The 12,078-nt window shown below is 40.0% G+C and overlaps 1 protein-coding gene across 2 annotated transcripts in view; it reads right to left on the bottom strand.

Moving 5' to 3' along the window:
- Nucleotides 1-12,078, bottom strand: part of bcorl1 (BCL6 corepressor-like 1) — a 175,612-nt gene that overhangs the window by 96,679 nt on the left and 66,855 nt on the right. Inside the window, exon 3 of one of the 2 annotated variants that reach the window (XM_060832260.1) lies at nucleotides 7,787-7,874. The exons of the other annotated variant lie outside the window; for it this stretch is intronic. Coding sequence (XP_060688243.1) covers nucleotides 7,787-7,874 — 88 coding nt within the window. The remainder of the gene's footprint in view (nucleotides 1-7,786; nucleotides 7,875-12,078) is intronic. 2 annotated transcript variants of the gene reach the window in all.

Raw genomic sequence — 12,078 nt, forward strand, 5'->3', positions numbered from 1 at the left:
ATACACTCATTCCACTATCATCAAAGGCTGGACCTTTAAACTCAGCATATAGCTGCTACTACCATGAAAATTGGACGTGATGGAACCACCCCCAACTCTAGTCTGTCAAGATTTCCCAGAAGGGTGTTGCGCTACACATTAGAAATGTACAGCAGTGTTGGGTCATAAGAAATTTCACACACTGCAGCAATACACTTATCATTCCCAATGCTCACAAGATTTAGCTCAATGAATTTATCCTTAAGCAGGTTGAAAGTTTTCAATTCTCTAGTGCTGTGGCACCACCAATATATATAAAGGAGAAAGGAAAATTTACGGTCAATGTTGCAACATTATTTTGAGGACTTAGTTATTCATAAAAACACAAACTTTCTAGGCTCAATTATTATATCTCACATTAACTCTTCTCCAATTTCCACACTGTAAGTAATCTAATCTAAACTAAATTATTCGATAGTATTGAGGGCTAGGGGATAGATGGCTCACTAGATGACAAACATGTAGTTCAGAACAATGCCAACACAGAAGGTTTAATTTCTGTTCCAGCTAAATTAGCCTTGGAGCCTGCATCCTTACCCTGTCCCTGAGAATGAAAAGCAACAACATACCACCTCTGAGAATCACTGCCTAGAAACTGTTCAGGATGAAGCTTTAGCAGACATTGAGCCAGGTGCCTGCTTTTGGGCGAAGTACACATTTCATGATGATTTCCCAAGGGGTAAAGTTGTCTTACTTGGTCGCACAAAATTAGAACCAAGGCAGATTTAGGCAGTTTAAGAGGGCAAGGTGATAAATGAAACAAGCCAGGAAAGGTAAAACAAGGCAAAAGCCAAGTGTGAAAAAAAGAATGGGAGAAAAAGATGGAAAGGGCTGAGTAGGTTAAAAAGGCAAGGAATAGAGTGAAGCAGCGACGAAGAAATGGAGAAGATTGAATGGTCATGGAATAAAGCATGTGGAGGACAGGTAAATAAATTTGAGGAGGGGAAGAGATGAATCAGGAAAAGGGTTGGGTGTGGGAAGAGGAAAAGCAACCAATGGGGTCAAGAAAAAATGGCAAGATCAGAAGAATGTAAGAACTTATTGGAGGACAGGAGGCTTTTTTCTTCTGTTCTGAAGAAGTCATATCAGACTCCACAGAGCTGCCAAACTTGCTGAGTTTCTCCAGCATTTTAGAACATAGAACACAGAAAAGTACAACACAGAACAAGCCCTTTGGCCCACGAAGTCGTAACGTAAAATACAATAAAACTTAACCTATGCATCCCTCAACTCACTGCTATCCATGTGTATGTCTAGCAGTCGCTTAAATGTCCCTAATGACTCTGCTTCCACCACCACTGCTGACAAAGCATTCCATGCATTCACAACTGTCTGCGTAAAGAACCTACCTCTGATGTCCCCTCTATACCTTTCTCCTAATATCTTAAAACTATGACTCCTCATACCAGTCAATCCTGCTCTGGGGAAAAGTCTCTGGCTATTGACTCTATCTATTCCTCTCATTATTTTGTATACCTCGATCAGGTCTCCTCTCTTTCTCCTTCTCTCCAGAGAGAAAGGTCCAAGCTTATTCAATCTTTCTTCATAAGAGCAAGCCCTCCAGTCCAGGCAGCATCCTGGCAAACCTTCTTCAAAGCCTCTGTATCTTTCCTATAGTAGGGCAACCAGAACTGGACACAATATTCCAAGCGTGGTCTCACCAAGGACTTGTAGAGCTGTAGCAAAACCTTGCGGGCTCTTAAACTCGAACCCCCTGTTAATGAAAGCCTATGGTGTTTTGGTTTTCTTAACAACCCTATCCACTTCGGTGGCAACTTTGAGGGATCTATGTACTTGCACACCCAGATTCCTCTGTTACTCCACACTGCTAAGAATCCTGTCTTTAATCCTATATTCAGCACTGAATTCAACCTTCCGAAATGCATCACTTCGCATTTATCCAGATTGAACTTCATCTGCCATTTCTCAGCCCAGCGCTGCATCCTGTCTATATCGCGCTGCAGTCTGCAACAGCCCTCAATAATATCAACGGCACCTTCAAATGTCATCTGCAAATTTACTAATCCACCCCTCAACCTCTTCGTCCAAGTCATTTATAAAAACTACAAAGAGCAGAGGCCCAAGAACAGAGCCCTGCAGGATCCCACTCAACACCGACCTCCAGGCAGAATACTTTCCATCTACAACCACTCTCTGCCTTCTGTCAGCCGACCAATTCTGAATCCAGATAGCCAAATCTCCCCGTATCCCATACTTCCTGACTTTATGAATGAGCCTACCATGGGGAACCTTATCAAATGCCTTGTTTAAGTCCATATACACCATATCCACTGCTCGGCCTTCATCAACCTGTCTTGTTACTTCCTCAAAGAGCTCAATAAGATTTGTGAGGCATGACATGCCCCTTACAAAGCCATGCTGACTGCCTTTAATCAGGCTATGCTTTGCCAAATAGTCATAAATCCTATCCCTCAGAATTCTTTCCAAAACTTTGCTGACCACATTCATAAAACTGGCTGGACTATAATTGTCAGGGATTTCCCTATTCCCCTTGTTGAAAAGAGGAACAACATTCTCCTCCTTCCAATCCTCGGGTCTGACTCCCGTGGAGAGTGAGGAAGCAAAGATCTTCGCCAGTGGCTTAGCAACCTTTCGTGCTTCCCAGAGCAGCCTAGGATAAATCTGGTCTGGCCCTGGGGACTTATCAATCTTAATGTTTTCCATGAGTTCCAGCACATCAACTTCATCAATCTTGATCTGGTCAAGTCTGTATCCCAGCTCCTCAAAGTTCTCATTCACAACAAGGTTCCTTTTCTTAGTGAAAACTGAGGCAAAAAACTCATTTAGGGCTTCTCCTATTTTCTCAGACTCCACGCATAATTTCCCTACGCTATCCCTGATCGGCCCTACCTTCTCCCTGATCATTCTCTTATTCCTCATGGATGAATAAAATGCCTTTGGGTTCTCCCTAATCCTTCTTGCCAAGCCTTTTTCGTGCCCCTCCTGGCTCTCCTCAGTCCATTTCTGAGCTCCTTTCTGGCAAGCGTGTAATCCTCTAAAGCTGCGCTAGATCCTTGCTTCCTTACCTTACGTGAGCTGCCTTCTTCCTTTTGACGAGAAGCTCATTTCTCGTCATCCAAGGTTCTTTAATCTTACCCCTTCTTACCTGTCTCAGAGGAACAAATTCATGCATCACTCACAACAAGTGATCCTTAAATAGTCTCCACATGTCTTCTGTGCCCTTTCTGTGGAACAATTGCTCCCAGTCTGTACTTCCCAACTTCTGTCTGATAGCGTCATAATTTCCTTTTCCCCAATTAAATATCTTCCTTTGGTAACTGCCCCTTTCCCTCTCCAAGGCCATGGTAAATTTGAGGCAGTTGTGATCACTGTCACCAAAGTGTTCTCCCACCGTGAGATCTGACACCTGTCCTGGTTCATTGCCGAGCACCAAATCCAAAATGGCCTCTCCCTTCGTCGGTCTGTCTACATACTGAGTAAGGAAACCCTCCTGAAAACATTTGACAAAAATGGCTCCATCCAAACCATCTAGACTTCGGAAATTCCAGTCGATATTTGGAAAGTTGAAATCACTCATAACAACAACCCTGCTACATCTGCATTTTTCCAGAATCTGCCCGCCTAAGAGTTCTTCAATCTCTCTACTGCTATTAGGTGGTCTGCAGAAAACCTCCAATGAGGTGACTGTTCCTTGCCATTCCTAACTTCCACTCATACTGACTCAGTAGACAAACCTTCCTCAACAATCTTCATTTCTGTAGCTGTGTTGCACTCTCTGATTAGCAATGCCACACCCCCTCCTCTTTTTCCACCCTCCCTGTTCTTTTTAAACATTCTAAACCCTGGAACATCAAGCAACTATCCCTGCCCTTGTGAAACCCACGTCTCCGTTATGGCCACAACATCGTAGACCTTTTTATCTCAGATTTCCAACATTCACAATATTTTGCTCTTATTTAAGAAAGTAAGTTCCTTTTGTGAAAGGTAGCAGATGATGAAACCTCCAGAAGAGGATGTTTTGCAAAAGACTGAGGATGTCTAAACCTCAGTTGTGTAAACATTCAAGTAAGAAGGATTTCCCAGCTCGCAGGTTTGGAACGGAGAATACGCAATTAAGTCAAATTAAAATGTGACAGGGAAGCAATTTATCTGGACCTCTGGGTAACTGTAAAGGTTCCGTGTTGGAGTGCAAACGAAGTTTTGCTTTGTCATGTGTTTTGAATCTTCTCAAACTGTGTTTATATTTAGATAACTTGGTTGGTTTTATTTTACTTTTCTTTCTTTAGTATAACAAACTTCTGTTCAATGCACAAACCAAACTGCAGCCTTGTGTGCTTATGTTTCAGTGAAAGACTGTCATGTTAAAGAAAATCTATGAAGCCAGGCTTCATTCTGGGTACTGATTTGTCCAGTTGTAACATAAGTTGGAAATGACAATTAGGTAAAACACAATTGATTTTATCCCTATTTTTCCTGGACATCATAAAGTCAATAAGACATAAGACCAGAAATTAGGCTAATCAGTCCATTGATTCTACCCCGCCATTCAATTATGGCTGATACGTTTTTTGACTTCATTCTCCAGCTTTCTCTCTGTAACTCTTGATACTCAAGAACCTATCTTTCTATCTCAGTCATAAATATACTCAATGACTTGGCCTCCACGGTTTTCTGTGCAGCAATGAATTCTATAGATTCACCACTCCGGCTGAAGAGGCATCTCCTTGCCTTCATTCTAAAAGGTCTTCCCTTTACTCTAAGACGATGCCCTCATGTCCTAGTCTCTCCTACCAATGGAAACATCTTCCCAGCATCTACTGTATCCGGGCCATTCAGTAGGTTTTAATTAGATCAACCCTCATTCTTCTAAACTCTATAGACGCAGAGTCCTCAAACGTTCCTCTCACATTAAACTTTTCTTCCTGAGACCATTCTTGTGAACCTCCTCTAAACACAATCCAGGGCCAGTTCATCCTTCCTGAAAAATGGGGCCCAAAACCGCGTACAATATGCCAAATGTGTCTGACAAAGCCTTATACAGCCTTAGAAGTACATCCCTGCTTTTATCCATACACTTGCAAGTATTCAGAAATCTCATCCTTCACAATGGATTCCAGAATCTTACCCACGACTGAGGTTGGTGAATTGGTCTGTAATTTCATTGCTAATGCTCAATTACTCTTGCTAATTTCTCAATTTCTGCTCCACCTGGTATACTTTTACTCAAGTTGCTGCATCCACTCTTAAGCCTTGACAGATCTTTTACTTCTTTTGAATTACATTTTTCAAACTCCTACTAGCCTCCCACGACTTTCATTAACTTACAGTTCTACCAAAGAGCTAAATTAGCTTTGGAAAGAAGAAACAGTCACTTAAAGTTATAATTGCACACTGTTTTCAAATTTACCATGTGATGTTACATTTACACTGTTTCGTATTAGCACAGTATCTTTGAATGCTGATATCAATCAATGATTTAATACATAATTTTAAAAAGAAACTATATGACCTATTTGGTTAACAAGTGTAATAGGATCAACAAATATTGTGCTTGAGAATTTGGAAGCACACCCAAGAGAGAAATCAGGAGAGCTAAAATGGACATGAGATAGCTTTGCAAATAGAGTTAAGGAGCATTTCAAGATTCTAGAAGTTCATTAAGGGCAAAAGAGTAACCAAGAAAAGAATGTGGCTGCTTAAAAGATCAACAAGGCCACCCATGTGTGGAACTGCAGGAGATGAGTGATCTGATCAGGTGTATCCCAGAACTTTGCAGAAAGTCAGTGAAGTGATTGCAGGGCCCCTTGCTGAGATAGCCACAGGTGAGGTGCCAGAAGCTTGGAGGGTGGCTAATGCCGTGACATTATTTTAAAACAGTGGTACGAAAAAGACAGGAAACTATAGGCATGAGCCTGATGTCAGCAGTGATTAAACTGTTGGAAAGAATTTTGAGGGCCAGGATTTACATGCATTTGGAAAGAAAAAGGACTGATCAGGGATAGTCAACATGGTTACATGCATGGGAAATTGTGTCTCACTAATTTGATTGAGTTTCTTGAAGAAGTGACAATGAGGATTGACGAAGGCAGAACACTGGACATTGTCTATGTGGACTTCAGAAAGGCATTTGACAAGGTTCCGCTTGGTAGACCGATTAGCGAGGTTAGATCACATGGAATCCAGGCAGAGCTAGCCATGTGGATTCAAAATTGGCTTAAAGGTAGGAGATAGTGGGTAATGGTGCAGGGTTGCTTTTCAGACTACAGGTCTGTGTCACAAGGATCAATACTGGGTTGACTGCTTTTTGTCATATATATAAATGATCTGGATGTGAATATAGGAGTACGTTTGCAAAATCGTTGGTGTAACAGACAGTGAAGGTGGTTATCTCAGAGTACAACAGGACCATGATCAGTTGGGCTGAGGAATGGCAGATGGAGTTTAATTTAGATAAATGTGAGGTATTGCATTTTGGTATGAAAATCAGGGCAGGTCTTAAACACTTAAAAGGCGGATTTTTTTTGGGAAGTATTGCTGAACAAAGATATCTTGGAGTGCAGGTTCTTGGCTCCTTGAAGGTAGAGTCGCAGGTATATAGAATAGAATAGTGAAGGCAGCATTTGGTACGCTTTTATTTATTGGTCAGTACATAGAGTATAGGAGTTAGGATGTCATACTGTGGCTGTACAGGTTACTGATAAGGCCACTTTTGGAATAATGCATTAAATACAGGTCTCTATGCTATAGAAAATATACTGTTAAACTTGAAAGGGTGCAGAAAAGATTTACAAGAACATTGCCAGGGTTGGAGGATTTGAGCTATCAGGAGAGGCTGAATTGACTGAGGCAATTTTCCCGAGAGCCTCAGAGGCTGAGGGGTGACACTATAGAGGTTTATAAAATTATGAGGGACATGGATAGAGTGAACAGCTAAGTTTTTTTCCCCAAGGTAGGGGAGCCCAAAAATGAGTTTAAGGTGAGAGGGGAAAGATTTAAAAGGGACCAGAGGTACAACTTTTTCATGCAGAGGATGGTACATGAATGGAATGAGCTGCCAGAGGAGTTGGTGGAGATGGATACAATTGCAACATTGAAAAAGGCATCTGGATGGGTACACAAATAGAAAAGGGTTTAAGAGGGATATCGGTCAAATACTGGCAAATAGGACTAGATTAATTTAGGATATATAGTCAGCATGGCTGAGTTAGACCAAAAGGTCTGTTTCGGTGCTATACAACTTTATGACTCTCATAGTTAATTTATTTATTTGAAATTATCATATCATACTTCGGAGGAAGGCTAGTTGCTGAATTGGCGTAAAGTCATAATCACATAGGTGGGCCTAATGTTATGTTAATTCTTCACCTAACATTGCTGCAGTAATCAGAGACTATAATGCTGAAAAGCTGGGAAAACCTGAAAACTGATGAGGTGAAACCAAACGTAAATCTTTTAATTTTCTTGCACTTTCCAAGCCTTGTTTGAAAGTACTGGGGTGGTACTAAGATTTGCCAAAAACAAAAGCAAGCCAAGAGGACAGTCTTGAACATAAAAGTTTAGAATGTTTTTGTAGATTAATTACATATAGAATCAAACTGAAGAACAAAACAAAATTAGTAGTATCAGGTTCAGATTAAAACAAAGGCAGAGTTCCAAGATGCAATTCTGCTGAACAATCCTCCATCTTTCAAATTTGTAATCTATGCCAATCATAGAGAACACAAGATTTTCGGTGTGTTTGGATGAGCTGATCAATCTTGCTTACTTCAGTGTGGTTGCTAATACAAGTATCTTCCGTCCCTAGTGGCTGTGGAACACTTTTCCTGGATTCTGCATCTGTGAGTGAAGATCTCCTATTAAAGAAAATGATTTACCATTACTAGTAGATCTCCTGTGACATTGTCATGGGTAGTCCAAGGTCAGGACCACAGTTCCTGAAGCCTATTATATTTCCACATGAGATCTCTAAAGACTCAAACTGTTGCTTCTGTTAATATGCTGCATGCAAATTACATTTACATTATTCATTCTTAAGTCAGCACCATTGTACCTCCATGCTCAATGTCATTTTCCAGAGGGAAAGAAATGGCACATGTTTCACTGACAACAGTGGTGCAAGTATACACATTTATAGAGAATGGAGATAAGTCATAAATGAATTATTTCCACAAGTATCATTTACTCTCTCTCATTCTTTTAAAGATTGATGTGTTCTATCAGTTCCCATAAATCTTATTCTCAAACATTCAACAGAGGTCTTACTCTCCAAATCCAAATTATGCCTGGCCCACTGCACTAAAAACAGTCCAATGCATTATCAGTTGTCATTGGTCAACGAGTTTGCTACCAAGCACTCGGACAAAAGAAACACCATTAATAAAGAGAATTGCTAGAAATCACTCGATTGTTTGTAGCGAAATCTTTCATTACTCTTAGTGGTAATCTAAAAAGAATAATTATTGTCATAACCAAATGGAACAGTATTTACCTATTTAAGGATCAAAGAACTTACAGAATTTTAAAAACCGCTCTTCAAATCTCATTTTAGCATCACTGCTTCAGTGGAATGTTTAGATTAGAATTTCTACAGTGTGGAAACAGGCTCTTCAGTTCAACAAGTCCACACCGACCTTCTGAAGAGAAATCCACTCAGACCCATTCTCCTACCCTATATTTATCCCTAATGCACCTAGCCTACACTTCCTGAACGCTGTGAGCAATTTAGCATGGTCAATTCACCTAAGCTATGCATCTTTGGATTATGGGAGGAAACCAGAGGAAACCTACGCAAACACAGGGAGAATGTGCAAACTCCATACAAACAGTCAGCTGAGGCTGGAATTGAACTGGAGTCCCTGGTGTTGTGAGGCATCAGTGCTAACCACTGAGCCAGCATGCCGCTGTTTAATATTATACTCAAAAATATAGTTTTCATTTCTTATCATCCTGAAAGACCCTGCATTATGAGAAAGTGAGGACTGCAGATGCTGGAGATCAGAGCTGAAAATGTGTTGCTGGAAAAGCGCAGCAGGTCAGGCAGCATCCAAGGAGCAGGAGAATCGACGTTTCAGGCATGAGCCCTTCTCCTGCTCCTTGGATGCTGCCTGACCTGCTGTGCTTTTCCAGCGACACATTTTCAGCTCTGATGACGGGGTCATGCCCGAAACGTCGACTCTCCTGCGTTATGTGTCCCTGTTTTTTGAACATCCTTTACATAAGTTTACATAGTGCTCAGTTTGTGGCCAAACCAATACTAAATTTATTTGCTTGTGTATTTTATGCTTCCATAGATAAATTGAAATCTTGATGATATTATTTATGGCTTTAAGCACCTGCATTCAAACATTTTCAGGGAAGTATATGTAGAACCCAGAATTCTGTTCACTCAAATCCTTCAGTATCTTCCCATTGTGTGCATGCCCCAATTCCTTACTTTTCTCCCAAAGTCTAACATACACAATTTAATCTTTTCAGACCAGAACTCCCAAATTCAGGAACACCAGTTGTCTGAAATGGTTTCCAGCAGACCCTGAAACTCATGAACTGGTCAATCACAGCACTGCAACTGTCCTAAACATACTGTATTGATACTGCCATACAGTAAAAGTATGTTAGTGAACCCAAGTTCTCCTTAATTGTGGGGGAAAAAACCTTTCATTCAAGAAGTGCCAGGAAGGCATGCCATGTTTGTGTACTGACATGGCACTTTCCCTGCGTCGGCCAGTGCAAGTTAGTCAATGACTTCAATTTAATGCAAAAAAAAAGTTCATTCAGCTGAGCCAGGATGAAGGGTGACAGCTTCAACCTTTTCTGCATACCTGCTCTTGACGATTGAGCAACTGCTCAACTTCATTGCTTGGCAAACTGGTGACTATACAGGCTGTGGCAACTAAACCAAAAGTTGGGGGAAGGTAATTACTATGCGTGTGTGTGTGGTGGGGGTTTGGGCAGGATGGGGGGGGGGGGGGGGGGGGGGAGGTGATGCTCCGTATTGCTGTGCTCAGTGTTAAAGTTGGCTGACATTGGCAAATGACTTTGAAAAACAACTGGTGAAGTGAGTACTGATTGTGAAATTCTTACCCAATCAGGTGAATTTGTCTTCAAGTATAAATGATTAATATATTGGCTCTTAAAAGAACAATTACTGAAAAAAGGAGGATATTGCATTGTTTCTCTTGTTGCTCCATTTTATTCTGGACCTAATTGTTGTTAGATCCCCTTCTTGAAAGGCAAAAGCAACTTTTAGAGATGTTGGGAATCCACATTTTCAAACAGATTTGAAAAAGTGCATTTTCACATCATAATGTTGGCTTTGCGATGTTTCATCGCTCAGGTACCTATTTATTTCAATTCACACACGTTCGGTTAAATATGATAATGTTACTGTATAATATAAAAATTCTGAAATCTAAATGCCTTGTTAGGAACTACACAGTAATTCAAATTTAATTTATATTTTTTATGTGCGTGCATCTGAAGAAAGGGGAACATGGTTTTCGTTTCATTTTCTCAAGAGTGGTTTTTGTGGTTTGACGCTTAGGAGTTTGTCTACTCTAACACAGGTTAACAATTTATTTTTTTAAATACAGATTTTATTCTGTGTTAAAGTCTTGACAAACTGTTGCGCATGTGTTCAGTGATCCACCTCCATGTTTAAAGAAGGAAATAAAGTCAAAATCTACCAAACCAGATTTCTAAAGTCTGGCTTGTCCAGTATTAACATAGATGAATTACAACATTATGTACAAAGACTTTCCAGGCTGGAGAAGTTATAGTAAGTATAACGGCATCAAGTGGACATGAAATTTACCCCCAATATACACGCTTTCAATCTTCTCCAATGTAAAAATGTCTGCCACTAGCTATTTGTTGCAATTCCATTCAGGTTGTGTCAACAAATATACAAAACGAAAGAAAACCACCTCCTCCAGAATGTGAAATCTATCATATAATGCTAGAAATACTTAAATAGTGAGGCTTCTGAACAGAAATTTGCAAGGTTAAGATGGTTTCCATTGCTTACATTATAATATTGCTGAGTAAACTGTCCATCTTTAAATGGAATGAGAATCAAGTTGGCATTTTAACTGTTCAGTAATCTGCTCCATCAAGTTACCACCAAGGCAATGACTAAACTTAACATTTCACGTGTAGACATTTTATTAGAAATTACGTATGAAACACATCAGAAGAGAATAGGAATGGGGAAAGCTCAACAAAGACAATTATGTGAGAGAAGGAACATAGTGACTTTACAATCCTATACACAAATTAAAGCAATATAAAGTATATTGAAGAAAAACCTGAAGCACAGAACATTTGTCCCAACTCACTGTGATAATGTGCTGGAAATCAAACTTCTACTATTCCTGGATTCATCACAAGTCACTAACACTATCCAAAGTTTATATGACTGATGAAGCAGTTAAAATAAAATGTTCAGATTTCTGTACTGAAGAACACTGTCATTTATTACACGGATTGTTGTCAACTAATAGAATAAAATAAAACATCTACTAACTTATAACTCTCTAACTTAAATTCTACCACTTTTAAGAAACTCACGTATATATACACACACACACACAAACAGACAGACATATGAACAGATTCAAATATTATGGGTAGCAAAGAAACTAACCAAAAGTCTGTGAAGCACGGTTCTGGCACTAATTCAGATTACACACTTTTTCTTCAGTTCCATTACACCTCGTTTTTTAACTCCTTGAGGAAGACAGAGGTTATAAACACATCAATTCTTAAACATACACTCAAGTTGAGGGTCCGCTTGTCATAGTCTCTAAAGGTGATTTTTTTTTCCCCTTCAAGGGAATTTGCAGAGAAGGTAGCTAGCTGTTTGGAATGTCATTTTAGCTCTCTCTATGCGGTGAATGGAGAAATATTATCTTCTTTAGAGCCTGCATGTTTCTGCTGCATTGTCCAAACACAAAGCTGTAGCCATTCGCCCAGGAACAAAATCAAGAAGTTATTGTGTTACTCCTGAATACTCACCACTGGTCCTGAATTATTATTCCTGAATAATCACCACTGGTCCTG

This window comes from Hemiscyllium ocellatum, chromosome 11, assembly GCF_020745735.1.
Source record: "Hemiscyllium ocellatum isolate sHemOce1 chromosome 11, sHemOce1.pat.X.cur, whole genome shotgun sequence".
Taxonomy (NCBI): Eukaryota; Metazoa; Chordata; class Chondrichthyes; order Orectolobiformes; family Hemiscylliidae; genus Hemiscyllium; species Hemiscyllium ocellatum.